The 27,329-nt window shown below is 45.0% G+C and overlaps 3 protein-coding genes across 8 annotated transcripts in view; 1 reads left to right on the forward strand and 2 right to left on the reverse strand.

Moving 5' to 3' along the window:
* SMAD4 (SMAD family member 4) overlaps positions 1-3,990 on the reverse strand; it is a 61,192-nt gene extending 57,202 nt beyond the window's left edge. For both annotated transcript variants that reach the window (XR_004969927.1, XM_036321925.1), the window contains exon 1: positions 3,861-3,990. The gene's annotated coding sequence lies outside the window, so the exon portion shown is untranslated. The remainder of the gene's footprint in view (positions 1-3,860) is intronic.
* Positions 3,145-5,765, forward strand: LOC118662912 (ubiquitin-fold modifier 1). Of its 4 annotated transcripts, none has more exons than XM_036321929.1 (2): positions 3,145-4,586; positions 5,087-5,262. In XM_036321929.1, the coding sequence occupies exons 1-2, from the start codon at positions 3,874-3,876 to the stop codon at positions 5,121-5,123; spliced, it is 750 nt and encodes a 249-aa protein (XP_036177822.1). In that variant the 5' UTR covers positions 3,145-3,873; the 3' UTR covers positions 5,124-5,262. The 4 variants fall into 4 exon arrangements, with proteins under 4 accessions (XP_036177822.1, XP_036177823.1, XP_036177825.1 ...); XM_036321930.1 differs by having other exon boundaries at positions 3,145-4,543; XM_036321932.1 differs by having other exon boundaries at positions 4,367-4,586; positions 5,087-5,765.
* An 8,579-nt stretch (positions 5,766-14,344) lies between these two features.
* Positions 14,345-27,329, reverse strand: part of ELAC1 (elaC ribonuclease Z 1) — a 28,120-nt gene continuing 15,135 nt past the window's right edge. The window contains exon 5 of one of the 2 annotated variants that reach the window (XM_036321928.1): positions 14,345-16,058. In XM_036321928.1, coding sequence (XP_036177821.1) covers positions 16,016-16,058 — 43 coding nt within the window. In that variant the 3' untranslated portion in view covers positions 14,345-16,015. Of the gene's footprint in view, positions 16,059-23,863; positions 26,963-27,329 lie in introns of those variants that run through there. The other variant, XM_036321927.1, reaches the window with a different exon arrangement.

Here is a 27,329-nt window from a genome sequence, read left to right on the forward strand (position 1 = left end):
GATAGAGCGTCGGCCTGCGGACTGAAAGGTCCCAGGTTCGATTCCAGTCAAGGGCATGTACCTGGGTTGCGGGCACATCCCCAGTAGGGAGTGTGCAGGAGGCAGCTGTTCGATGTTTCTCTCCCATCGATGTTTCTAACTCTCTATCTCTCTCCCTTCCTCTCTGTAAAAAAATCAATAAAATATATTTTTAAAAAAATGTACACAATAAAATATAGTTCTTGAGTTTAACAGCATTTACAATTATCACCAAAATTGAAATTAAGATGCAATAACAGATACTCATTACAATCGGCCTCTGGTAGCTTTCTACCATATCCTACCTATGATGCGATTTGCAGTAGCAAATAATCAAGACTTAAATTGGCCCAGCCAGTGTGGCTCAGTGGTTGAGGTCAGCAGTTCAATTCTGGGTCAGTGAGCAGGCCCAGTTGCGGGCTTGGATCCCCAGTAGGGAGCATGCAGGAAGCAGCTGACCCATGATGTTCCTCTCTATCTCTATCCTTCTCTAAAAATCAATAAAAACATTTTTTAAAAAGACTTAAAATTATAAGATTCTGATCACTTATTATTCTAGTTTTACTAGTAAGCACTACTCTCATTTTTATCCACTCTCATGGTTAAAATAAATTTTCCTGGATGCCAATTACATCATGTAATAATGTCAAAGTGACACAACCCAAAATACCTTGTTCCCGAGAACCAGAAATTCAGCCACATTTCTCATCACCAAAATTACACATTTTAGAACAAGAAAAAAAATCCAAAAATTCTAAATCTGACCCATTATCAAGCATATGTTTTGGCATATTATGATGTAAACAGTATCATACTGAAAGTCACTCAAATGAATACCTAGACAAATTTTTCAACTGTCTGAATTTCTCTTTTTAAAACAACTGAATCCTTACCAACTGTTGAGCAAAAAGTCCCAAATTTAATAATTTAACAAAATTGAATGTGTTATGCTAACCTAGCTCCTTTTATTTAGTGTAGAAAATAATAAAATCACTGAAACTAATTAGCTTTATACATGATTAACCATTATCTGAGAGTCACCATTAATCAGCACTTAAGCAAAAAAAACAACAAAAAAACACACACACAGAAAACAAAACTGCCTAACTACACAATCTTATAGAAAAAAAAAAAAAAAAAGGAAATCCAACATGTACAATGAGCACTGAAATGGCTAACATAAGATGTTTAAAAAACCATTCATTTTAAAATCACTGAATAAGCTCAGCCAGTGTGGCCCAATGGTTGAGCACCGCTCTATGAACCAGGAGGTCACGTTTTGATTCTGGGTCAGGGCTTATGTCTGGGTTGCCAGCTTGATCCCCAGCAAGGGGTGTGCAGGAGGCAGCCCGTCAGTGGAGTGGATGAGTCTCATCATTGATGTTTCTATCTCTCACTCTCTCTCCCTCCCTGTCCCTTTTTCTGTCTCTAAAAGAAATAAAAAATTTAATAAATATACGTTTTAAATATAATGAACAGAGCAGATCCTATAGGGTTAACTGCCCTAGTAGAAGCCTCAGCAATTCACAGCTCAATTAGAATGGTGTCTAATGATGTTACTATAACACCAGCTCACTCAGAAAAAAACAGCTTCCAAACCGGAGAGCTGGAGTGTGACTGCACAGCATAAATTAGTTTTATACTTGCTCTTTAACTGGGGGCCGGTGGGGGGGGGGGGGGGAGAATCTGAAGGGAAATGCAGAATAAAGAATTCACACACAAATGGAGATATGGCTAAACTAAAATGTGGTTTAGGAAAGTGAAGTATAGGTTTTTACAAAGATCTGCTGCCTCCTAGTATAAGCAGAGTTCCTTCAAACAGCAGAGACATTTGATCAATGATCCATATAAAAATTATTCTGAAAAATTTCAAAGTGACTTTCTCAGCAGAAATTTTCATTAAACCTGAAACCAATTTAAAGTATTTTTTTTCTAAGCTCAAAATTTAAGATGAAGGCATTTCGCTGAACAGGGAAGTTTCTACTTAGGCACTCCCACTTCAAACATCAAAGAAGGTGCAACCTTTCCCAAAAACCTGGAAAGCTAAGAAAAGGCCACTTCTATTAATAGACTCACAAAATGGTATATCAATTTTGCCTAGAAAGCTTTTAGTTTTAACTCCAACAACTTAAACCTACATAATCTATCACCACTGTTAGACCTAAAGATATTCCAAATCTTAAATGCTTGGCCAGCCTGCATTACATTTGTTCTGTAATAAACCCAATTTAAAAAAAATCGTGACATTATCAAAAAACATTAATAAGAAATCAGATTTTTAAATGTTAATTATATCAATCATTTAGAACTTGAAATGTCATGTACTAGCTTTCCAAAAGAGAAAATTAAATCCTTAGCAGAAAAGTTACACGCTAGAATTTCGTATGCTGTATTTCAACTGAAATATATTTAGACTCTGTTCAACATGGCAAAGGCAATTTATAAAATCTCCAATAAAAATTATTCAAATACAATGTTCCAAATCACATTACTTTACAAAAATATGTACTTTTGAAAGTATTTATTTTCGAATAATCAAACTGCTTACAGAGACTAAAAGGATGCTAATTCTGCCAAAAGTCAAAGGTTGTTAAATAAAAATTAGTCAAGATTACATGCCTTTAGATTGTCAATTCAAATGTAAATGATTCCACATTATCTTATTCTTATTACTCCTAAATAACCGGCAGTTTCACCTTGAAGTATAATGCAAAAACTAAAGGCATTAAGAACTAAATTCAGCCCGGCCGGCATGGCTCAGTGGTTGAGCGGCAACCTAGAACCAGGAGGTCGCTCAGTTCGATCCCCGGTCAGCGCTCACGCCGGGTGGTGGGCTCCGTCCCCGCTGAAAGCCGTGCCGGAGGCAGCCAGCCGATGGATGATTCTCTCCTATCATTGATGTTTCTATCTCTCTCTCCCTCTCCCTTCGTCTCTGAAATCAATAAATATTTTTTTAAAAGAAACTAAATTCAAGTATAAATGAATAAGAAACAAATACATTCACTTTTAAAAATCACTAGGATTCTCAGGGGTGAACACAGCCATCAATCCTCAAGGGGCCTTTCCAAACCTCACCATACACGCAAAGAAACCTTTCAAGTTACCGAAATACGCCCATTTCTCTGAACTTCGAGGTCGGGGTAAGTGATGGAGCCACTGCCCTCCACCCTCCACCCATTTCACAGCCAGTGCGCGGAGCCCCAGCGATAAGGTGGACGATGCCTTTTCTTTCTTGTTCTCCTGGATGAGGGGCTGGGCGGGAGCGGGCGGCTCGGTGCGGCGCTGAGATCGTCTCCTGCGGCCATCGCCCGCCACACTCACACACAGTGAACGAGCACACCCCGGCCGGGACAGACGCTGGCATGGCGCACCGCGGAGAGAAAGGAAGGGACGGAGAGAAGACCAGCGGCCGGAGCAAAGAAAGGAGGACACACCACGTCTAACTCGCGTTCAGGCAGCTCAGGCAACGCTACACTCCAGCCGGCCCCCCGCGCTCGGCCGGGCGCGCAGGGAAACTCCTCGACACAACAAAGAGGAGCGGCCGCGGCCGGGACGCCGTCTCCGAGTTTCACTCGGTTCCGCGACCCACTGCGAAGGGAGCTGGGACCGGAGGGCCGACGCCGGGCCCGAGGGACGCGAGGCGCCGCGGCCCGGCCGGCCCGACCCCCCGAAGGGCGCCCTGGCCCGGCCGGACAAGCGGCCGCGCTCGCCCCCCGCGCGGACCTCCGGCCTCCCGCGCGCTCCCCGCCGCCGCCTTCGGGAGCCCGCCCCGGGCGGGGAAGCCGCGGGAGGGGTGCGCGGGCCCGGCCGGGGGGAAGAGGGGAGGGGACATGGCGCGCTACCTGGACTCCGGCGATGGCGAGGGCGGTCCGCTCTCCCGCCGGGGCTAGTCCGCGAGGGCGCCGGGCCCGTCGCTCCCCCCGGCGGCCCGGAGCCCTCCTCGGCCCCCGCCCCGAGGCGTCCGGGCCAGGCCGCCCCTCCTCGGCGCCGCGCCGCTGCCCGCGCGAGCCGGGCCGCCTCGAGCTCCCGGGCCGCCCCGCCGCGGGGGCCTCTCTCGCGGGGCGCCCGGCTCCCCTCACCCGCTCGCGTCCCCTGAGCGGCCCGCGGAGCCGAGGGCAGGGCGGGAAGGGCCTCCGGAGGAGAGCGGGCGGGCGCGAACGCGGGCTCCGCCACCCGAGCCGCTCCGTTACCGCAGCGGCGACGACGACCAGGGCCGAGGTGCCGCTGCCAACTTGTCGGGAGGACACTGAGCATGCGCGCGGAGACCACATCCGGGTAATTTCAGGGTTTGGCCCTTTCCCCCCTCAGCTTTCCTTTCTCCCGGCTGCCCCCGCCTCCCGCCCGCAGTGCCGGGAGGGCGCTCTGCGCAGGCGCCCGCGGAGGAGGAGAGCCAGCCCGCCCGCGGCCCGCCGGACTCTCCGCTCGGGACCCGGCCCTGCAGGGAGGCGCAGCCCCTCAGAGGTGGGCGAGAAAGGCCGCCTGGAGGGAGCGATCGCCGGAGAAATTGGCATCTCTTCGCAGAAAGGTACCCAAGAAGCGCGGGAGAGCGCGGCGCGTAGGGGCGTCCAGTAAGTGTTTCTAAAGAGCGGCCGGTCGGGCCTGGTTTGGGGGGACCTCCGGGGGCGCCAAAATGAGACTGCAGCTGCTAGCAGTTCTCTTCGGGAGGAAGCCGATGGTGCCGGCCCCTTCCTGCCCTTCCCCCCTGCCCCGATCACTCGGTTCAGAGGCGCTGACGTTGGCGGAACTCTCCCATATGGGGCCACATGACATAAACGGGGTGAGAGAAACGCACTAGATAGTCAGGGAATCGCACACGTGAGAGCCTGGCCGGTGTCTCTAAAAGTTAGTGGTTCTTGTCGGAGAGATTTAGGCGGATCGTCCGGGTTGGAAGGAACCTCTGAGGACCTACGCACACCTGTTAACCAGGTACCCGTCGGGTAGGGGAAGGCCAAACTCTGTTTTACCTCATACTTCTTGTTCTTGACATTTTTACAAGAAGCGCGCGTTTCTTTTACATTTAAGAAGCTTCAGAAAATACATACTATTTTTTTTCTTTTTCACCAACCAGGAAATACTTCTGTGGGGGTTCCACCGAGACCAATTAGAAAGCTCTAAAGGCCTGGTTTAGAGCCTAAAGCCATCTGCTGCTGGGCGTGGAGGAGGCCTTACCTCGGCGGAAGTGGGACTGCCCCGTGGAAGTAGGACTGCCCCGAGCGTCGGCGTCTCCGCCCAGGCCCGCTCCACCATGTCCAAGGTTTCCTTTAAGATCACCCTGACGTCCGACCCGCGGCTGCCCTACAAAGTACTCAGTGTTCCTGAAAGTACACCGTTCACCGCAGTCTTGAAGTTCGCCGCGGAAGAGTTTAAAGTTCCTGCCGCCACGAGTGCCATTATCACCAATGATGGAATAGGAATAAATCCCGCACAGACTGCCGGAAATGTCTTCCTAAAGCACGGCTCGGAACTGCGAATCATTCCTAGAGACCGTGTTGGAAGCTGTTAATGTCCTCTGCTTAAAGATAAATACACCTTTCAAAGTCAATATTGGTATTGCCCATCCGGCGTGGCTCAGTTGGTTGAGGACCGGACCATGCACCAAGAGGTCGCCAGTTTGAATCCCAGTCAGGGCACATGCCCCGGTGTCGGAGGTGATCCCCAATGGATGTTCCCCCCTCATGGATGTTTCTCTCTCTCTCCTTCTCTCTCCCTCTATCTCTAAACTCAATAAAAACATTTCAATAAGTAAATATTGATATTGCTGTTGTAGAACTGAAATCAGGCACTTATTCAACCAAAGAACTTGTATGCATATATGCATAACCCATGGACACAGACAATAGGGTGGTGAAAGCCTGGGGCAGTGATGGCGAACCTATGACACGCGTGTCAGAGGTGATTCATGAACTCATTTTTTTGGTTGATTTTTCTTTGTTAAATGGCATTTAAATATATAAAATAAATATCAAAAATATAAGTCTTTGTTTTAATATGGTTGCAAATATCAAAAAATTTCTATATGTGACAGGCACCAGAGTTAAGTTAGGGTTTTTCAAAATGCTGACACGCCGAGCTCAAAAGGTTCGCCATCACTGGCCTGGGGGGAGGGGGGTTAGAAGGAGCTAATGGGGGAAGGGGGACATATGTAATACTTTTAACAGTAAAGATTTAATTTTAAAAAATAAAAAAGAGCCCAGCACAGAGCAAAAAAAAAAACACAACTTTGAAAATGCCAATAGTTGATGAAATAATGAAAGATGACTCCTTTGTTACTCCCTCTCTTCGTGTGAAGAGAGAATGCTTATGCATTGAGGGTACCATTTTTACTGAAGATCTTAGTCTTTCATTGCTACCTCACAGCATGCACAGCTACTAGTTCATTTGGGGTAAATGAATTATCCAACTGTGTTTTATTACTGAAGGATGCTTCTGAGAATTCCTTCTGAGAACATGTGGAAGATTAAATTTATTGAATCTATTTGTCTTTAAAATTTTAAAAGGATTGGATCATACATGGCAGGTTACTTGACAGGATCTGACTTGCAGACTCAAAAATAGTTGAATTCTTAATTATATCGTGCTTATGATAAAGGATATAGACATATCCATGAATACTTAACCAATTTTTTACATTTAGATTTTTTTTAAGTTTCAAGCTTCATGTGTTCATATAAACTTTAATATCAGAGAGCCAAAAATTGAATTTTCTTATCTAGTCCCATGTGTAAAATTTATATCCCTCACCAAATAGTTTTAACTATGTTCTTGCAGAATCCAATACTTGTAATTGGGAAAAGTAGAAGCATCCATTGCTGAAAAATAATAAAGTCATCTATTAAGTCATATGGCCCTGAAACTCTCTAGTCCCCCTCCTGCCTTTCACACAGTGCCCACCCCTTAGCCCCATGCTGTTCTTGCCATCATAGCCTGAGCGCCTCCCGTTTCTACCAGAAAGCCTCTAAAACTGTCCTCTTCACCAGTGTCCCCTTACCCCTGGGGGTGTGAAGACTTTCTAAGACTAGTTTTAAGGGAATTCATTTACAGATCTTCCTCTGATATCTGTACTATTTTCTGAAATTTCTCAGCTTTAGAAAGCACCTGAAGACATGGCAGCCCCTTTTAAAACTGTCTTTCTCCCACCTTAGAAAAAAGTCAAAAGCCTCACCCATTACGAAGGTACCTTGACCCAACAGGTAAAGACCTCCAGGGTAGTTCACAGGGACAGTTCAAGAGCTGGTGTCTGTGCTGAGAAAGTAAGCTATCCGAATAAAAGGGCCATAAATTCGCTTGTAAGTCCCACTTCTTTATCAACAAAATTAATAATAGGTCAACATGGGATTCTTAGACAATACACCTCAGTTGGGGTTAAAATAATTGAATAACATTGCTATAACTAAACTTCCATTCCCATCTGTACTAGTTAACCTTGTTATATTGGTTAACCTTGTATTAGTTAACCTTGTTGAATTAGTTAACCTTGCTGTATAGCACAGCAGCTTAAAACAACACCAATGCATCGGCTCAGTTTCTGTGGGTCCGGAGTCCACACATGGCTTTCCTGGGTCCTCTGCAAGACCACATCGTGATGCTCGGCTGGGAAAGGATCCGTTTCCCAGTTCACCTGGTTGTCGGCGGCATTCAGTTCCCTGCAGGCTGCAGGACCTGAGGGCCTTAAGTCCCTAGCTGGCTGTGGGCTCCCCCAGTTCTGGGACATGTGACCCTCTCCATGGGGAAGCTTACAATATGGCAGCTGGCATCTTCAAAGCCAGCAAGGGGGACAGTTTTGGTGTAAGACATTGGTTACAACCTTATGTAACATCATCACATACACGTGATCACATATATCCCGACACCTTTGCCATTACTTGACTGGCCAGAAGCAAATCCCAAGTCCCATCCCCATTCAAGGAAAACTACACAAGGGCATGAACACCAGGAGGTGAGGATCATAGGGGCCACCTTAGAGTCTGTCCACCACACCTGTTTATTTATGCAAATGACAATTCCTATAAGCTTAACCTCAGGACTTTTCTTCAGGTTCCCTTCACCTTCTTGCTAAAGGAAACCTGACTTACCCCTGGGACACTGCTTCCCCTTCTCCCTCTCAAGTAGTAGCAACTGTATTTTCAACCATAAGCACCTTAGCCTGTGCCTGGAGGTGAGGCAGGTGTCCTTATTCCTCAGCATGCTTCCAGACCACCCCCTCTCCTCTCTATTAACCTGCAGCTTTAAATCTTGTTACTCAGTACTCCTCATCTTATTCTCATTCCCCTTCAATTTTTCACCATGTGCTCCTGTCAGTCACTCCAATGCCACTTCTGTCTCAACTCTCGGTGGTTATACTATACTATACTAAGATGGTTTTCTCATGGCCTTGACCTCTCAGTTCCTTGACTTCTCCTCCAAGAATCTTGTCCTACCCTAACTCAGCCACTTGCTCCCATGAGTATAATCACAGGAACCTTATCAAACTCTGCAACTTCTTCATACTCACAATTTCAAACATATCACACTCTGAACACCACCTCGTATTTCCTCATTTCCCTATAGCACTCTAACTCCAACAATTCTTCAATCCACACACCCACTTTCTCCCATTCTTACCACGGCCAATTATTACCATCATTTCCGGGCACACACTCTCAACCCCCAGACTCGCCTCCCCCCTTTTCCTGCTTGCTGGGCAAAACCACAGTCCTGGATTCAAGCCAGCTCTCCACCTACTCCGCGCCAGCACCCATGCACCTGAATGTGGCTACAGAAAAACAGTCACACTGACTCGTTTCACTTTCATTTCATCAGTGGGAACTTCAAGTGGGCCCTTAGCGCTGCCCATGAATCCCACTTCCCTCCACCATTCTTCTGGATTTCATACTTTTTCTGTCCTCTAACCTACACCTCTTTCCCTCAATCATCATTCTCAGTTAATGACCTTGCTTTCTAGTTCATGGAGAAAATTGAAGCCATGAGATGAAAACTTCCACAGTTTTCCCACCATCTCATCTACCCATAGTCACAAACCAGCATCTAGAACCTCTTCTTCACCTTTCCCTCCAGTACAGGGTGAGTTTTCCAAGCTCCTCGCCAAAGCCAGGTCCCTCAGCCAAGGCAATAGATCCCAATCTTGCCTTGCCTGATCAAGATCATCACCTTCACTCCGGCAATTATACCCTCTCTTCTATGTTATCAATGTCCCCCTCTCTACTGGGGTCACCCCTATAAGCTTACAGTAGCTGTTATTTCTCCAGTCTTACAAAATCTTCACTTCCACTGTCAGCTACTGCCCCATTTCTCTGCTTCCTTTGCAACAAAGCTTCTAAAATTTTCTATACTTTCTGTCTCTACTTCTCCCATTCTGTAGCAGCAGATACATGCCATATGATACATTTATATCAAGTTTATAAACATGCCAAATACAGTAAGACTACATACACATATAATCAAATCATAACAACACACAAGGTTACATGTGGCATATTTTAGGCTTTTGAGTGAGAGGTTCTCCCAGCCTCTCTTAAACTCATTCCATCATAGATTTTCCCTGGCCGGGGAGGGGGTTCAGTTGTTGGGAGTGTCATCCCTTTCACCAATAGCTTTTGGGTTCAAGTCCTGGTCAGGGTACATACCTAAGTTGTGGATTCAATCCCCGATAGGGGTGCATATGGGAGGCAACATATCGATGTTTCTCTCTCACATCAATATTTCTCTGTTCCTCTCTTTCTCTCTCTCTCTTGTTCTCTTTCTTCCTCTCTCTCTCTCTCTCTAAAAATCAATAAACATATCCTCTGATGAGGATTAAAAAATATATATGCTTTAATTTTAATAGTTTATCAAAATTTATAGTATTTTATGTTTAAAGCAATTAAGTATTCAAAATTGTATCAATAATAAAATAAGGATGAGTTTTAAAATTTTATTTTTTTGTAGGGAACTATGATAGGCTGATCAATAAAACTTTCCAGCCTAAAGTCTTATATTAAAATGTTCAGGGGCAAGATAAGGGGAAAAAGAATGAGGTAAAATTTCTTTTAAAGAAAAGCTTGTTCATGTATTTTTTAAAATAGATGATAGATGCATTATGATATTTAGATCCCCTTGGATACACTTAGAAAATGATGTAAGAATCTTATTTTAAAATGCCAACACTTGTAATGTGCCAGAAATAACAAGCTTTGCCATTATTTAAAACTATGATGGAACGTTTTAGATCTGACCTTTGAAGGTACAGGAAGAAACACGGTTTCTCCCATTTCTGTGAGGAGTCAGCGAGAAGAATGTGGGAAGACCAGTCCCAAAGCTCTCCACGGAGCTGAGCCACCCCTCTCCCGGGCCTTCAGGAGGAACACCTCAATTCCTGCATCCGCCTCTCTCTGGGCGGGTAGCGCCCGGAAAGCTTCCTTCCCTTTTGCTTTTATTGATGGCTCCGCCGCCTGCCATAGGACGCTCCCCCAGAGTGAGGAGAATACAGAGCTTTCACCTTTTCATCCCCGAGGTGGAGAGAGTGCTCACCTCCAGCATGGCCCCCAGGAAGTACTGTAACAGAATAATGTGTGACATGGAAACAACCTAGCAGTCGACAGCTCCAGGCATGGGCAAGCATCCTGACATTTTAGAGTTAACCCCATGTGTGTAAAAACAATTCAAGTTGCCCTTAAAAATCACTTAGCATCGATCCACCTGCATATTATCCGCGTTTCCCACACTCCTAAAAGTACCACAGCAAACCGTCGTCTCCTGTGGCTGACAGCGTCGGAAGTCATGTCCGAGGGTGACTGATGTGCATGTGACCAGCCAGTGATTTGCTCTCTCGGTTTCAGGGGAGGCCAAGGACTTGATGAGGAAGAGAGAAGATGGGTGGAGCCCGTGCTCCATTTCGTTTCGTTATTTATTTTCTAAAAGGCTGTAATAGCTGCTATTCGAGCCAGATCCAGCACGGGCCGGGCCGCAAGGGCAGCTGTGGACAGAATCCCAAGGGGGGAAAGGGGTGGAGCCGGCAGGAAGGAATTAGGTGGGTGGAAGGGAAATCACAGCCCACCTTTGTTTGGGGTCAGTCCTCTGTTCGCCGAGGCTGGGAGGCAGCTGAACGTGAGGGCGGGGCACACAGCACCCCTGAGTCAGCGCTAACCGTGCAATGAGCGTTCACTTAACACTTACCAGGTGCCAAGCACTAAGGGTCTCTGGGATAAATCTGCCGTAGCACGTGCTCTTGAGCAGCTCCCAGTCTGAGGAGGGAAGGGGACCTGTTAACCAACAATTCCGAGGACGTGGGAATGGGATACTGGAAGAGGAAAGGGAGCAGCCCCATCTGGCCCGAGGGAATTGAGGAGGCTTCACAGGAAAGAAGCAGTTGAGCTGGATCCTGAGGGAGAATAGGAGTTTGCCAGTAGAAAAGGACTCAGTGGGGACTTTCAAGGCACAGAAAACAGCCTAAAGATACAAGAGCGGTTGGCATATTTGTGGGATATGTAAAATATCTATACTAATAAAAAGGTAATATGCTAATTAGATCGGACATCTTCCAGACATCCTTCCGGACAAAGCCGTGCTGGCAGGGGCCGAGGCAGAGGTGGTTAGGGGCAACCTTGCCAGCAGGGCAGTTAGGGGTGACCAGGCCGGCAGGGGAGAGCAGTTAGGGGCAACCAGGACAGCAGGGGAAGGCAGTTAGGGGCAACCAGGCAGGCAGGCAGAGTGGTTAGGGACGATCAGGCAGGCAGGCAGGTGAGCGGTTAGGAGCCAGCGGTCCCAGATTGCGAGAGGGATGTCCCATTGCTGACAGTCGGACATCTCCCGAGGGATCCCGGAATGGAGAGGGTGCAGGCTGGGCTGAGGGACCCATTCCCCCCCCCCCCCCCAGCACTAATTTCATGCACTGGACCTCTAGTAAAGAAATTATTATAAAATCCAATATGTAGCCAGAGATATATTTGCCATATACAAAATAAAACATAAAATTCCACCCATAGAAGATTACATATCACAGCATTGTTTACCATAACAGACTATCAGAAACAAGTGTTTACCAAAAGGAGATTGGATAAATTATCACCCATCCATACAATGGAACTCTAGGTAACTATACAATAGAGTGAAACTTTTTGCTGTAACCATATGACTAGTTCTCAAAGGTTTACTGCAGAACAATGTGTATGTTATGCTATATTTAACATGCAAGGTCCAGAATGTGTATGTTATATTTTCTTATGTGGGGATCAGTGGGAACTGGGCAGATAGGGGATGGGTGAGAGGAAATTTTTCAATGCATAACTTCTTTTCAAATTATGTCAATGTATTACCTATTCAAAAATTAAATTGAAACCTGACTCAGACTTGCAATTCAAAACGACTAGAATGTACATTCATATTCCTCTCCTTCGAGACTCAGTGATCCTCTGGGATCCCTGCTGTTTGTTGGGGTCGGTGTCCTTGCTGCTCCCAGACTAGGCAGTGAGTCCCCTGAGGACAGAGATTCTCCTTCCTCACTTTCTGTGGGTGCCTGACACTGGGCCTTGCACACAGCAGGTGTGAGAATGTTTGCTGGATGAACACATGGAGGCGAGAGGAGGGAGATGAGGCGGGGAAGATAGATTTGGGGCCCAACTGTGAAGGAAGACATACTGATGACTTGAACTCCGCTGAGGGACAGATATGTTTGTTTGTTTGTTTGTTTGTTTTTAAAATGTGTTATTGAGGCATAATTTACATTTATAAACTTTTTAAAGTAGAGAGTTAGATTAGTTTGGGTAAATGTATATGCCATGCACCTGGAGAAGATGGCGGGGAACGCACTAGGTGTGTGACCCATGGGGTCAGACCAATCGTGGGTTCAGCAAGCTCGGTACGCGGGTTCTGGCTCGGAAAGAATTCAGAGCCAAGACCCAGACTGTAAGAGAACATTTATGTGGTAAGTTACAGAGGTAGAAGAAGTACTTCCTAGAAGAAACGGGCGTAGCAAACAAGTTCTGGGGAGAAAGGAAGGGCCCTTGGAGCTTGGGAGTGAGGAAGTGAGGAAGCTGATGGTAATGTACATGGAGGAGGAGAGGGCAGGGAAAGGCATGGGCGTGCTCCTGGGAGGGACAGTCCACTGGGTCCTCCATCCTAAGGATTCCAAGGGTGGAGATTTTAGGGGAGGTCCCAGGGGAAGATCTTAACAGAATATTCAGCAGTTTTCCAAGTGTGTCTTTTCAGGGTTGTGGCCTTCACTGATTGATTGGCCTTTGGGGACATTATTCACTGCAGCTGGTCCTGATGTCACTCTGGGCCTGGAGCTGAAATACAACTGAGGCCCAGGTGTTATCTCTAGGGAGGAAAGGTCAGGGGGTCCAAACTGCACGACCAGTGATACACTAGGAGGCGGGGTGGGGGAGTCACCCAGGGGATGAGGTCCCACCCTACAATTGATTGTCCATTGCTAGGCATCCCGGGCTTTCCACCTGGTGACCTTCTATATCTGGCCCATCGTCCTTGCTCTGCTCATGTCTATCTAACTGCCTACAACACAATGGGTGCCACAATCAAGTTTTAAACCATTTCTATCACTCCAGAATGTTCCCTGTGCACCTTTGCAGTCCGTCCCCACCCCCACACTCCTGGCTCCAGGAACCACTGACATGCTTCCTATTGCTAAGGTTTTGTTTTTTCTAGAATTTCATGGGAAACCACAATGGAATCTGACAGTATGGAGTTGTGTGTTTTTTTTTGTATCTGGTTTCTTTCACTCAGCTTGATGTTTTTGAAATTCAAAATGTTATTGTGTGTATCAGTAGTTGGTTCCTTTTTATTACTGCTCAGTAGTATTCCATTGTGGGTATATGCAAATCCATAGAAACAGAAAACAGATTAATGGTTGTCAGGGGTAGGAGAAAGGGGAGTTGGGAGACATAGGGTTTCTTTTCTGGGTGATGCAAATATTCTGGAATTAGATGGTGATGATAGTTGTACAACATTGTCAGTGTACTAACATATATTGAACTGTCTACTTTAAAATGGTTAAAACGCATAGAAACAAAGTGATAGTTGCCAGAGAATGGGGGTGGGGAAAATGGGGAGATGTTGGTAAAGGGTACACATTTCCAGTTATAAAATGAATAAGTTCTGGGGATCAATATTAGCATGGTGACTATAGTTAGCAATGCTGTATTTATATACTTGAAAGTTGCTGACCGATGAGGCTCAGAGGGAAGGCGGGGAGTAGGTGGGGAGGGATTAACCAGGGAACTTATATGTTTATATGCATAGCCCTTGGACACTGACAATAGTATGGTGAAGGCCTGAGAGGGGTGGGTGTGGAGTAGAGGGAGTCGACGGGAGGGGAAAAAGGGACATCTGTAATACTTTCAACAATAAAAGACATTTTATTAAAAAGTTGCTAAGAGAATACGTGTTAAATGTTCTCACCATAATAAAAGAAACTGTAATGATCTGAGGTGGTGGATGTGTTAACTAACCTTATAATGGTGATCATTTTGTATTACATACATGTATAGAATCTTCATGTTGTACACCTTAAACTTACACAATGTTATATGTCAATTATATCTCAATAAAGCTGGGTGAAATAAAATGTTTAGAATGGTAAGTTTCATGTTATGTAAATTTTATGTTAAAAATTTACATTTCAGATAAACGTCACAAGCATGGTTACTAAGCAAAGAGTTCTTGGAGGCAGACTGACTTGTTTCAGGTCTCCATTTCCCTCCTTACTAGCTGTGAGACCTTGGGCCAAGTACTCAGAGTCTCCGTTGCTTCATCTGTGAAATGGGTGTGAAATGGAGGCTGTGTCACAGAGCTGCAGAGAGGCCTCGATGAGATAACGCATGGGAAGCCCTTGGCATGGTACCGACAAGCATCTAATCAGTGTTAGCTACTTTCTAATCCTCCTATACCTGCCATATGGCAAGTCTATTACACGTCTTATTTGATTCAACATGAAGCAGGCATTATTCTCATTCTATAGGTGATGAAACTGAACCACCAAGAGATTAAGAATACGTTGTCCCCATACTGAGGGACTTTCTATAAAAAAAACAAACTGTTCTGTATTTTTCAAAAATGTCAATGTCCTAAAAGACAAAAGAAGACTGAAGAACTGCTCCAGGTTGAAGGAGCTTCAGAAGCTATGACAATAAATGGTATGCACGACCCCAAATTGGGTATGGAAACACTTGCTCTAAAGGACATTATCGGGATGACCGGCAAAATTGAAATATGGACAGTAGATTCGATAATAGTATTGAATCAATGTTCGATTTCCTGATTGATCACTGTAGTGTACAGGGCCAGGACTAGGGTTCGGCAAGCAAGGCTCCTAGGGTGTGAGATGTAAGGAAGCCCTCACGAGGCCATTTACTCCCAGGCCTTGCTTGCCTCCCTGGACCTGGCCTGGAATGGTGTTCCTTGTTCTTCGGAAGTCCGCACTGAAGTGTTAAGGGAAAAGCAAGCCCGTGTATGCAACTAGCCCTCCAATAGCACTGAAATAGTAATATATGGGGAGGGAGAGAACGTTAAAGCATATGTGCCAAGACGTTAACAATTGGTGAATCCGGGGTATATATAGGGAATATAGACATTCAGGGAATATAGACGTTCCTCGTACTATCCTTGCAAGTTTTCTGTAAAATTGAATGTAAAAATGTTTAAGTCACTTGTCAATGTGAAGAGGTTCCTTTAGCAGCAGAGCTGGAATCTGGACCCTCTGCCATCTCCAGCCGTCTACACCATCGACACCGTGTTTGGGGTGGAGCTGCCCAGCCACCCAAATAGCTACACCCTGAGGCCAGGGTGGAGGAGGGTCCCCTGCCCAGGTGCCTCCGGAAGGCAGTGGCCCAGGCGCTTTAGAGCAGTGCTTCTCCATTTAACAGCACACAGACCACTTGGGGATCCTGTTAAAGTGCAGGTTCTGATTCTGTGGATCTGAGATGGGGCCGGAGGGTCCACATTTCACACGAGCTCCCAGGTGAGGCGGATGTTGCTGGCCCCTGGACAGGAGTTCCAGAGACAAGGCCTAGCCTCCAGGGCCCAGACCTCCAGGGCCTGAAATCCAAAACCTGGGGGAAGAGGAATAATGGGAAGGAACACTAAGTGACTTAGGAGGCAGCCACAGTTGTGATTCTATGCACCTCAAACGCTTTTCAGTGAGATGCTCCGCTTTCTTTTTCCAAACATCCTTTCATTTAATAAACAAGCAGAGGGAGCCTACTGTGTGCCCTACTGTAGTGTCGAGTGAGGAATGAAAGGTGAGGCACGTGAACGGAAACGGTTATAATTTGCTCAGTCTTTCCCTTCCCCCAGGAGACTCCAAATCTGGGCACTTTTCAGTCCAACAAGTGAACTTGGCATCTAACAGTCTCACTCGGCGTCACAGGCACAAGAGAGAACATTGCAGGCAGGGCTTGCTGGAAACGACGATTTCATCAAAAGCAAACAACACAAAACATTTTTAAAAAGACGGAGTTGGCATTTGGGTCATGACATAATTTTAGTGACAAAAAATTTTTATAATGAATATTTGTGTGAAAGGTTCTTTGTTTTCAATTCTTAGGGGTAAAATATCTTCCCTTAACTTTACCAAAACATTTTCTTATTTTTAAAGCATTTTTCTTGGGAGACCTTGAGGAAAATAGCTCACTTTACTTTGAACCAAAATGAGTTACTAGCCTTGTTTGTTGGTTTGTTTGTTTGTTTTTAAGATTCAAGGAGCCCTAGCTGGTTTGGCTCAGTGGATAGAGTGTCAGTCTGTGGACTGAAGGTCAAGGGCACATGCCCAGGTTGCAGGCTCAGCCCCCGGTAGGGGACGTGCAGGAGGCAACTGATTAATGGTTCTCTCTCATCATGCATGTTTCTATCTTTCTCTTCCTCTCTGAAATCAATAAAAATATATTTAAAAAAATAAAAGATTCAAGGATAATCAAGTGCCACCTTTTGGAGGTAGGAATGAGGCATTTGAAGGAGAGGGATGCTGTGAGCATTTGAGCAGCTCATCACTCACATCTCGGACGGCTATGCCAACGAAAAGCCTAGCTGGTTCCAGAACTCGGCTTCTTCCGGCCCCTCCTCCAGGAAAAGGTGGCCAGCAGAGCCCTGGCTCCCCTGAGGCTCCCAGGACATTGCAGCTCTAAGGTTTTCCTTTCCCTTTCTCCCAGGGCCGTGGCTGCCTCTCTGCTTCTGCTTCTTCCCCTTTCTTTCCCTGGCTGACTCTCACTTCCCCGGCCTTTCCGACAAACTGAACCCACCTTCTGCCTTTCAATTCTCCCAACACTTCCAGCGCTTCCTGCCCGGGGTGCTCTCTTGCCTGTGTCAACAGCTTACCCCGGCAGAGCCAGCCCCTCGCAGACCTGCGGGGTCTGCTCCTAAAACGTGCTGGGGCCACAGCCCTTGCTGGCGCCAAGCAAGCCTCCTCCATCACTTGGGTACCTGGGCATCTATGCCAGCACATTTCATCAGCAAGGAAATGAGAACCCAGCACTCTCTGGGCCACAGGCCCCTGAGGCCACTGGTGGTGGTGGCTGTTCCCCTCCCTTCTCCATTCTAGGGAAGCTGGTTTTGGGGTCAGCTCCTCCCTGGTTTACCATAACACCGATTCTTGCTAAGAAAGATGCCCTGGCTCAGAAGCCCCTCCCCAGCCTGGATGCCCATCTGCCCTCCCCAGCACACAGGTAACTGGGAGTTCCTCCGAACTCGCCTGAGGCTATCCAGGCCACTAGAATTCTGGTCCCGACTGGAGTCCTGACAGTCCACTAAGGTTCCTTGGAAAGTGTTCTTAATTGGAGGGCTTGACCCAAAGGCCCTGCCCTCCATCATTGCTGCTCCCCCAGGGGCAAACTGGAACTGATTCTGCAGCCAAGGGGAAGGCCACCCGTGCAAGCAGGCCCAGGTCCAAGGTTGGCCCTCCCTCCCCCCTCCACATTCCAAATCTCTCTCATCCCACCCATGAGGCCCAAGCCTCCTCCTACCAATGACTCCATCCCAGCTGATCTCATCCTTGCCTTCCTACTGTCCTGTATGTTTACATCCTACTTCATTAGAAGACAGGGGCGTAGAGCTGGAGATGACAGTGGGCTCCGGAGTCCGAGGGGCAAGTCTGGCTCCCTCACCGTGTGCTTCTGGGAAAGAAGTGACTGGGCTTTCCCAGCTTTGGTTACTTCGTCTATAGAAGTTGGTACCATCGCGCTTGTTTAAAATTTTTTTCCCTGAGAGTTAAGTGAAAATTCTATTATCCGACAAAATTTTGCGTATCTACTCTTTGTCAGGCACTGTTCTAGATAGGGGTAAAGTGGTGTATGGGTCAAATCCCTTGTCCTTGAAGAGTTTACATTCTTAGTAGGTGATACAGACAATGAACATGGACCCAAACAAATAAGAAAGCATCAAACAGTAATAAGGGCTATTTTAAAAAGGACCATAGAGAGGGATTAGGTTTGAAGAGGGGGTGGAATACTATTTAGGATAGGGTAACAAGGAAAGTTGTCTGAGGAAGTAACATTTGAGCAGGGACCTTTATTCAAACCTGGGATTGTGGGGTTGTGACTATTCCACTTATCAAGATTGAAAAAGTGAATTGCTTTTCATAAGTAAATTTATTTAATATCCATACATTATAATCAGTCAGGAATTATGCAGGCTTATATACAGAATAGCATCAAATTTGGAACATCAGTTAGGATATTACTAGATGCAAATGGCTGAAGATTCAAAGTATGGATGCACATAACAATGTAAATAGACGTTACAAATTTCTGCAAATTGTGCCTAAAAATGGTCTTCAGCAGATGCTGCTAAACTCTCTTTGGATTACAGCTTTTGAACAAAACAAAATCCCAATGTATTTGGACAGGAGATCTCTAAAACCTCCTCCACCCCCACAGCTGTCTTTATTTAGTACTAAATTTAGAGCAGATGGAGAAACCAGCAAGCAAGACAATGCCTGCATCTGCTAATAAATTAATACTTGCTGAGCCAAGCAAGTAGAGAAATCTAGAGTGGCCTCTACATGTTAGCTGAGCTACAAAGAAGGCGAGGCCTCCTGCTTTTGAAGAATTTATAATCTATACAATCCTATATAATAAAAGCCTAATATACCAATCAACCAAACAGCAGAACGACTGGTGGAACAACCGGTCACTATGATGTGCACTGGCCACCAGGGGGCAGACGCTCAATGCAGGAGCTGCCCCCAGGACACAGGCCCCAGGCCAGCCAAGGCGGGTGCCAGCAGGGGCCTCCCAATCGCCCCGCCGTTCACCCCTCAGAGGAAGGCGACCGGTGGCGGGGCGATTGGGGAGTGGGGCTGGCGCCAGCCCCCGATTGCCCCACAGGAATGGGCGGCACAAGACCGGCCAAGGCAGGTGCCAGTGGGGGCCCCCTAATCACTCTGCCAGTCACCCCACAGATCTGCCCTGATCGTCGGCCAGGCCTAGAGACCCTGCAATTTTGTGCATTGGGCCTCTAGTTTAGACATAATATTGTTTGCTAACATTTATTGAGGACTTACTTTGTGCCAAGCACTATTCTAAGTGCTTTATTCATATCAACTCATTTAATCTTCCTAACAATCCTGTGAAATACATGCTGTTATACTATCCAGTTTACAGAGGAGGACACTGAGTCTCACAGAGATTAAGTGACTTTGCCCAAAAGGTCACATGGCCAGTGGTCATATGGCCAGTGACAGAGCCGGGGTTCTAAAGCCCATGCTCTCAGTCACCATGCTGAAGTGTTCTCCTAGAAAGACACAGACAGGAATAGGTTGTCCCTATGACTTCATTTTATGTTTACCAGGTGTTCTTTGTTATTTTTGAGAAGTACGCCTACCCCTCTTAGAATGTCCCACAGGTCTGTATCACAGGTCTTATGCTGAGCCTTGCGTATAATAGGTGCTCAATTGGTATTTATTGGTTTGATCATGGGCAATATTATTTTGAATATAATGGCCATAAGAACTTAAGGAAGTTGACCAACGCCATGAGAGATGTGTCAGAGCCTGGTTCGACCAAGTCCTGCACCCTTTCTGTCTGTCCACACTACATTGGGAGCCACCTCTGTTCCCTCTTGTCTCTCTCTGGAGGCTGTAAGCAACTTGAGGTTCAGCATAGTGTCCAGGTCATCACTGCATCCTCAGTGACCAGGCCAGGGGCTGGGAGGGCATTTCTTTGTGAGTGACAGGAACCCAGCTGGCATTTGTGAAAGCAGGAAGCGATGTGTTCGAAGCATGCCGGGGGAGCTCGTGGGTTAAGGGAAGAGAAAGAAGCAGAGGAGGTCCAGAGACTGAACCCAGGGCTCTATGCTGCCGGGCTGCCTTTCTTTCCACCTATTCTTGCCTCTGCCTGTATTCCTATGGTAGGAGGCCTCCAAGATGGCCCCACAATCACCCCTGTATAATCCCTTTCCGTTGAGTGTGAGCTGGACTGATTCCCTTCTAATGACTACAATATGGAAGAAGCAATGGGATGTCACTTTCCAGGTGAAGTTATGAAAAGACTGTGCACCCCTGTCGAGTGCTCGCTTGCTCTTGCTGGTCCTGTGGGAAACCAACTGCCATGCCAAGGGGCAGCCCCATGGAGAGGTCCATGTGGCCAGGGACCACGGTCTGCCAACAATCCCAGGAGAAGGCTTGAAAGGGGCTCCCCTCAGTGGAGCCCTCAGAAGTCATCACAGCTCTAGCTGGCAGCCTGACTACAACCTCATGGGAGAACTAGAGCCAGCAGCACCCAGCTAAGCGGTGCCCAGAGTCCTGACCTACCAAAGCTGTGAGACAATAAATCATAATATTTTGTGGTAATCTGTTATGAAGCAACAGCAGTGGCACTACTGTTGAATTCTAGATCCAAATCCTTTATCAGCTCTTGGTATTGCAAATATGTTCCACCACTCTGCGGCTTACCTACTCACTCTTTTGATAGCGTCTTCTATCAATATAAGTTCCTAATTTTAATGTCCAATTTAACAATCTGTTTTCTTTACTGTTAGCACTTGTATTCTGTTTAAGAAATCTTCCCTTACCCCAAGTCCAGGAGTTATTCCATCTTATCTTTACATTTACATATAAAGTCCATCTGAAAATGATTTTTGTGTATTCAGGGAGGAATCAAGGTCATTACTTCTCACTATGGACATCTGATTGACCCTCACTTATTGAAAAGACAATCCTTTCCCTATTGCTTAGGAATTTCATATTTGTCATAAATAAAATACTATGTATGTGTGGTGTTTTTTTTTCTTCAGGACTTTATTTCACTCCATTATGTCTTCCTTACAATAATAACACATTATATCTGGTAGTGAAGTCTCCTAATGCTATTCTTTCAAGATTTTCCTGGCTATCCTTGGTCCTTTGCATGTCCATATAAACTTCAGAAACAGCTTATCAATTTCCTCATCTATATCCACATAAAAACCTGCAGAGCTTTTGATTGACATTGAAACTACAGATAAATTTAGGAAAAAAAATGACATTTTTTCCAATACTAAATTTTCCAAATTTATTAAGATGGTGTGCTGTTCTGTATATTTGAGTCTTCTTTAATATATCTGAATACTTTTTAATTTTCAATAGAGAAGTCTTATATATTTTTCTTTAGATTTATTCCTAAATTTTTGATGGCTTCAATGCTCCTGTAAATGGTGTCATTTAAATTTTTTCAACTCGTTTGTTGTTGGAATATAGAAACAAAATTGTTTTTCTTTATTCTAATTGAATACCCAGCAACCTTGCTAAATTCACTAGTTAATCCTAACAGGTTATCTCCTTTATTCTTTTGGATTTTCTATGTACATAATCATATCATCTGCTAACAATGAGTTTTATTTCTTCCTTTTATTTATTTATTGATAGAATGACTTGAGAGGGTGAGAAAGAGAGAAACATCAGTTTGTTGTTCCACTTACTTATGCATTCATTGGTTGATTCTGGTATGTGCCCGGACCAGGCAATGGACCCCACAACCTTGATATATTGGGACGATGCTCTAACCAACAGAGCTATCCGGCCAGGGCAGGGTCTTATTTCTTTTTAAATCCTTATACCTTTTATTCATTTTTCTTGTCTTACTACACTAAGACCTTCAAAGCAAAGTTGTATAGAAGTGGTACTCAGTGGGCATCCTGTCTATTTCTGATATCAGGAGGAAAGCTTTCAATATTTTATTGTTAAATATATGTAATATTTATTGTATTTTTTGCAGATATTTATCAGATTAAGGGCATTCCCTATTCTTAATATGCAAAAGTTCTTATAATGAGTAATAGGTTTTTATCAATAATGTACCTATCAAGATCATCTTACCAGTTTTCCCCCATTAATTATATTAATGTGGCATATAATACTGATTTTCAAATGTTAAACAAACCTTCCCTTCCTGGAATAAACTCCTTTTTCCAAGATATCTTATTCTTTATACATTACTGGATTCAATTAGCTAATTACTTTCTTTAGGGTTTTTATAAGAGAAATTAGTCTGTAATTTTCCTTTCTTTTAACATCCTTAAATGTTGGCATCAAGGTTATACTGACCTCATAAAATGAGTTGGGAAGTGTTCCCTCTTTTCTATTTTCTGGAAGTGTTTGTGGAATAAAGGTATATTTCTTCCCTAATTGTTTAGAATGAGTCACTAGCAAAACCATCTGGGCCTGGAGGTGGTTTGTTTTTGTTTTTAGAAGAGTTTTAATCACAAATTCACTTTCTTTAATAAATAGAAAATCTGAGTAGTCACCATTTTTTCCTTGTGTCACTTCTGGAAAATTGTGTTTTTCTCTTAAGAAAGTTGTTTTAGTAATTTTAGCTAAAATTAAAGTTACTTATAGTATCCTCTTTTAACTTATTAATAAGATCTGTAGCAATTTCTCCTTTTTCATTCCTAATGTAAGCATATTGTAAATAATCTATCATTGGACTGACTGATGAATGGATAAAAACACGTGGTATATTCATACAATGGAATATTTGGCCATAAAAAGGAATGAAGTACATACTGATATAAGCTACAACTTGGATACATCTTGAAAACATTATGCTAAGTGAAAGAAGCCAGTCACACAGGACCACATATTGTATGATTCAATTGATATGAAGTATCCAGAATAGGCAAATCTATAGAGACAGAGAGTAAATTAGTGGTTAGAAAGTAGATTAGTGGTAGAAAATAGCTTAGGGCTGGGAGCTTGGGAGGAAAGTGGGAGTGACTGCCAAAGGGTATGGGGTTTCTTTGGGGGATAATGAAAATGTCCTAAAATTGACAGTGGTGATGGCTGCCCAGCTCTGGGAAAAGATGAAAACCCATTGAGTTGTATGGTATGTGAATCATAGCTCAATAAAGATGTTTTTAAAAATCTATCTTTAGACAGATGAGATATACTCCTTGATCTGGATTTGATTAGATCCTCCTTCAATTTTGTTCAAAGCAACAAATTGGAAACTACCCAACTTGCAAAAGAATGTATCTAATCATTCAGGTTCCAACCCCAATACCAGTATTCCAGTTATCTCTTTCTTTGGTATCCCAGCTGCTTGTCATCTGGACTGGAGCACTGTGCAGTGGAACCAGCAGACCCTGTCTACCACTAGTTCCCAGGAAGATGGACTTTAGGAAATATTTCATATGAAAGAATGCCTGTGTATCTTCAGAAAAGTCTTTGCCTAACCCCAGGGGTACAAATACCCTAGTTCAGCGGTTTTCAACCTGTGGGTCGTGACCCCTTTGGGGGTCGAATGACCCTTTCACGGGGGTCGCCTAAGACCATCGGAAAACACATATATAATTACATATTGTTTTGTGATTAATCACTATGCTTTAATTATGTTCAATTTGTAACAATGAAAATACATCCTGCATATCAGATATTTACATGACGATTCATAACAGTAGCAAAATGACAGTTACGAAGCAGCAACGAAAATAACTTTATGGTTGGGGGTCACCACAACATGAGGAACTGTATTAAAGGGTCGCGGCATTAGGAAGGTTGAGAACCACTGCCCTAGTTTGAAGACCACGGCAGCAGATCACACTGCCTTTCAGCAAAGGCATATGGGGGAGGAAACCTATCGTGTTCCAGGACGCACTGGCTGTATGAAGATGTGTTCCACGGCAAGGCTGCGGGTGAGCCAGTGAGGATCAGCATTCGGGCTGCTCACCCAGACGTGGGTGTCTCGACAAGGTCAACCCCAGTCCAGGATGTCTGACAGGGATACGGCCTCCTGTGGACAAGCCTATGACCTCTGGAAGGCACGGCAATGCAGAGAACCACCTAGACAAAATACCCTTGGTTTCATTTTGGTGACACTGAAGGCCTAAATGGGGCTCAGCTCCACCTGAGGCTGCCTGCAGTTTCTGGAAGTGGCAGGGGTATTTATTTAGCTGGAAACTTGATCCCTTGCCTTTCCCTTTTTACTTTTTTGTGGGCGAATTTAATCTTTGTACCTGCCAAGTCTGCTGCGTACATAATTAGCACGCTGACATCTGAGCAACAGTGTTTCTCTGCTAGCTTTACTTAGGAGTCGAAATATTTTTTCTCTTTGGGTAAACTTGGGCGCCCTCCTCAACTTCCTTGTTATCCTGGATTTAACAGCTTTTTAATCCGGAAAATATGTCCATCATTCTGTGTCCACATGTCACCTGGAGTTACCCTGTCCCAACACAGGAAGGCCTGGCATTTAGTTGGTTTTCAGTGAATGGGACACCACCAAACCAGGTGTTTAAACATTTTTGAACAAATACAGGAATGAAATGGACTAGGCACAGACCTTCACTTGAAGCTCTAAAGTTTGCACATTCATGATATCAAGACCTCGTTTCTTTCAATACACATTTCTGGGTGCTGCTCTGGGTGGGTGTTTCTGAGAATGGAGAGGTGACTAAGATACAGGCTTTACCCTCAAGAGCTCCATGCAGCAGCAGAGGTACTAGTATTAGCCATTCCCTGTTGTACAGGTTTGGTCACAGAGTAAGTGTCTAATAAATGCTTGTTTGAAAAGAGTTCAGGAACCAAGTTTCACTTTAAGCCTGGTCAAACGTTGGTACTTTGCCAGGCCGGCAGCCTAGAGTAGGGCAGAATCGGGCTGTTGTGAAGACGGCTTCAGAATGACTGAGATCCTGAGTTACTAGACCATCTTATCACTACACTAGGGACTCCAGAACCATCCAGGAGTCAAAAAATTTTACTAGAGAAGCCCCAGAACTCAAAGGAATTTAATAGTTTACACCATCACAATACTTTTAAATACCCTATATAATACAAGAGTAATAGGCAAATCGACTGAACGGTGGAACTACTGGTAGTGGTGGTGGTGGTGGGGGGGGGGGACAGCCAAGGTGCAAGCCAGCAGGCAGAGGGCGGGGACAGCAATGGGGGGCAGCAGTGACCAGCGGTGGCAGAGGTGTGATGAAAGGGGTGGGGCTGCTCAGCCAGCCAGTGCCGTCCCGATTGGCCCACCTGGTAGCCTCCCGCAGAGGCTCCCAGACTGCCAGAGGGCACAGGCCGGGCTGAGGGACACCCTGCCCAAGTGCACGAATTTTTGTGCACTGAGCCTCTAGTGTACTCTAAAACTCTGGGTTCTTGAGATGGAAATAGATAGTATGTGATGAAATAGGACTGAGAAGGGGGTTCAATAGAGTTGACAGCCCTGTACTGAAAGACGTCTCAACACCGTGAAGCAAGGTGATGTACTCCTTTTACGCACTGTCTCACTTAATTTTTGCAATAATCCTGGGAGGCAAGTCTTATTTTTTCCTATTTTAGAGATGAGCAAGCGGAAGCTCAGAGAGAGTAACTAATCTGCTCCAGACCACACAGGTTCCACCGTACGGAACAAAATGGAACCCAGAAATCAGGTCTTTCTGACACCAAAACTGATTTATGAACACTCAAGCAGTACTGTTTTTAATATAGCAAAGGGCATTAGGACACTCCCACAGGAACACATAGCATAAAGGATTTCCCAAACTGATTTGATTAGGGAACCCTTTTGAATGAACCAGTACTTGAGACTAGCTTTCCATATAACACATTTTGAGAAATATTGGGGTCTAATGAGTCAGATACCCCATGGCAGAAAGGAGGTAGAAGGCACGTGAGAAGGAAAAGCTATTCTAGAAAGGACATTTATTAAAAATGTGCTCAAAGAATTACTAATAGGAATATGTAAATTAAGTGCAGTTGAATAGGTATCATTTCTTTACCTCCACATTCGTAAGTTCCAGCTATGGCTCATTTCTGTCAAATAATATTTGATATTACATTCCAATTCACTTAGCTAGTTCTTTAGGATTTGTTGTAGAATATGCTTTACCTAGTAGTTCAATTCATTATGTCATGGATTTTGAAAAAGTATATTCATATTGGGAGCCTACATTTTAATTTGCTATGTATCTCAACAGGCCTGCAATTTGTATTTTGGGGTGAGATAATTCTTCATTGTACAGAGCTGACCCAAACTTTACAGAATCTAGCATCCCTGGCTCCTACTGCTAAATATCAGTAGTACTCTCCCTCCACCTCCCAGTCATTTCTTTTTCGTTGTTGTTGTTAATCCACACCTGAGGATATTTTTTCCATTGAGAGAGTGGAAGAAAGGGAGGGGGAGAGAGAGAGGAAGAGAGAGAAACATTGATTGAGAGAGACACATCAACTGGTTACCTCCTGTACGCACCCCAATTGGGGCCCAGAATCGAACCCAAGAACCTTCGGTTTGCAGGCCAACACTCTTAACCACTGAAAAACACCGGCCAGTCATTTTGACAAGAAACATCCCCACAATTTCAAAACCCCACCTAGGGGAGCGGTATTACCTGAGCTGAGGACCACACGTTTAGAGCAAACAGGAAAGTTCAATAACACATTAATTAAAGGATAAACACCTAGCCTGACCCTGCAGTCAGCACTCCAGCCAAGAGTTCAAGATCCAACATGCCGGCTTCAATCCTGCGTGTCCAATGTCTCCTTCTACTTCTCTCTATCCTGTTAATAACATGAACAGGTTCAACACAAACTGCCAAAATACCATTTTTAGCCACGAGGGCCAAGCCCTGCGTACTTTGCCAATAACAGCAATAAAGCTGGCAGAAGCTAAGCCCAGGACTGCCTGGGGTACATCTGAGGCAGCAGCCCAAAACGTAAAGGACACCTGAAGAGGCTATCACTTTGTCAAACTGGGCTTTAAAAAGGATGCTAGCTTTTGTTTTATTTTTGAAGTGATTTTTTTTAATATATATTTTATTGATTTTTTTACAGAGAGGAAGGGAGAGAGATAGAGAGTTAGAAACATCGATGAGAGAGAAACATCGATCAGCTGCCTCCTGCACATCTCCCACTGGGGATATGCCCG

The sequence above is a fragment of the Myotis myotis genome, unplaced genomic scaffold, assembly GCF_014108235.1.
Source record: "Myotis myotis isolate mMyoMyo1 unplaced genomic scaffold, mMyoMyo1.p scaffold_m19_p_9, whole genome shotgun sequence".
NCBI classification, from domain to species: domain Eukaryota; kingdom Metazoa; phylum Chordata; class Mammalia; order Chiroptera; family Vespertilionidae; genus Myotis; species Myotis myotis.

Excerpts from the sequence above, each read along its gene's own strand:
- LOC118662912 (XM_036321929.1), top strand. The coding sequence starts at position 3,874 with ATGGCGAGGGCGGTCCGCTCTCCCGCCGGGGCTAGTCCGCGAGGGCGC. Across the intron at positions 4,587-5,086 it reads GCGGCGCGTAGGGGCGTCCA|GAAATACTTCTGTGGGGGTT; the intron begins GTAAGTGTTTCT and ends TTCACCAACCAG.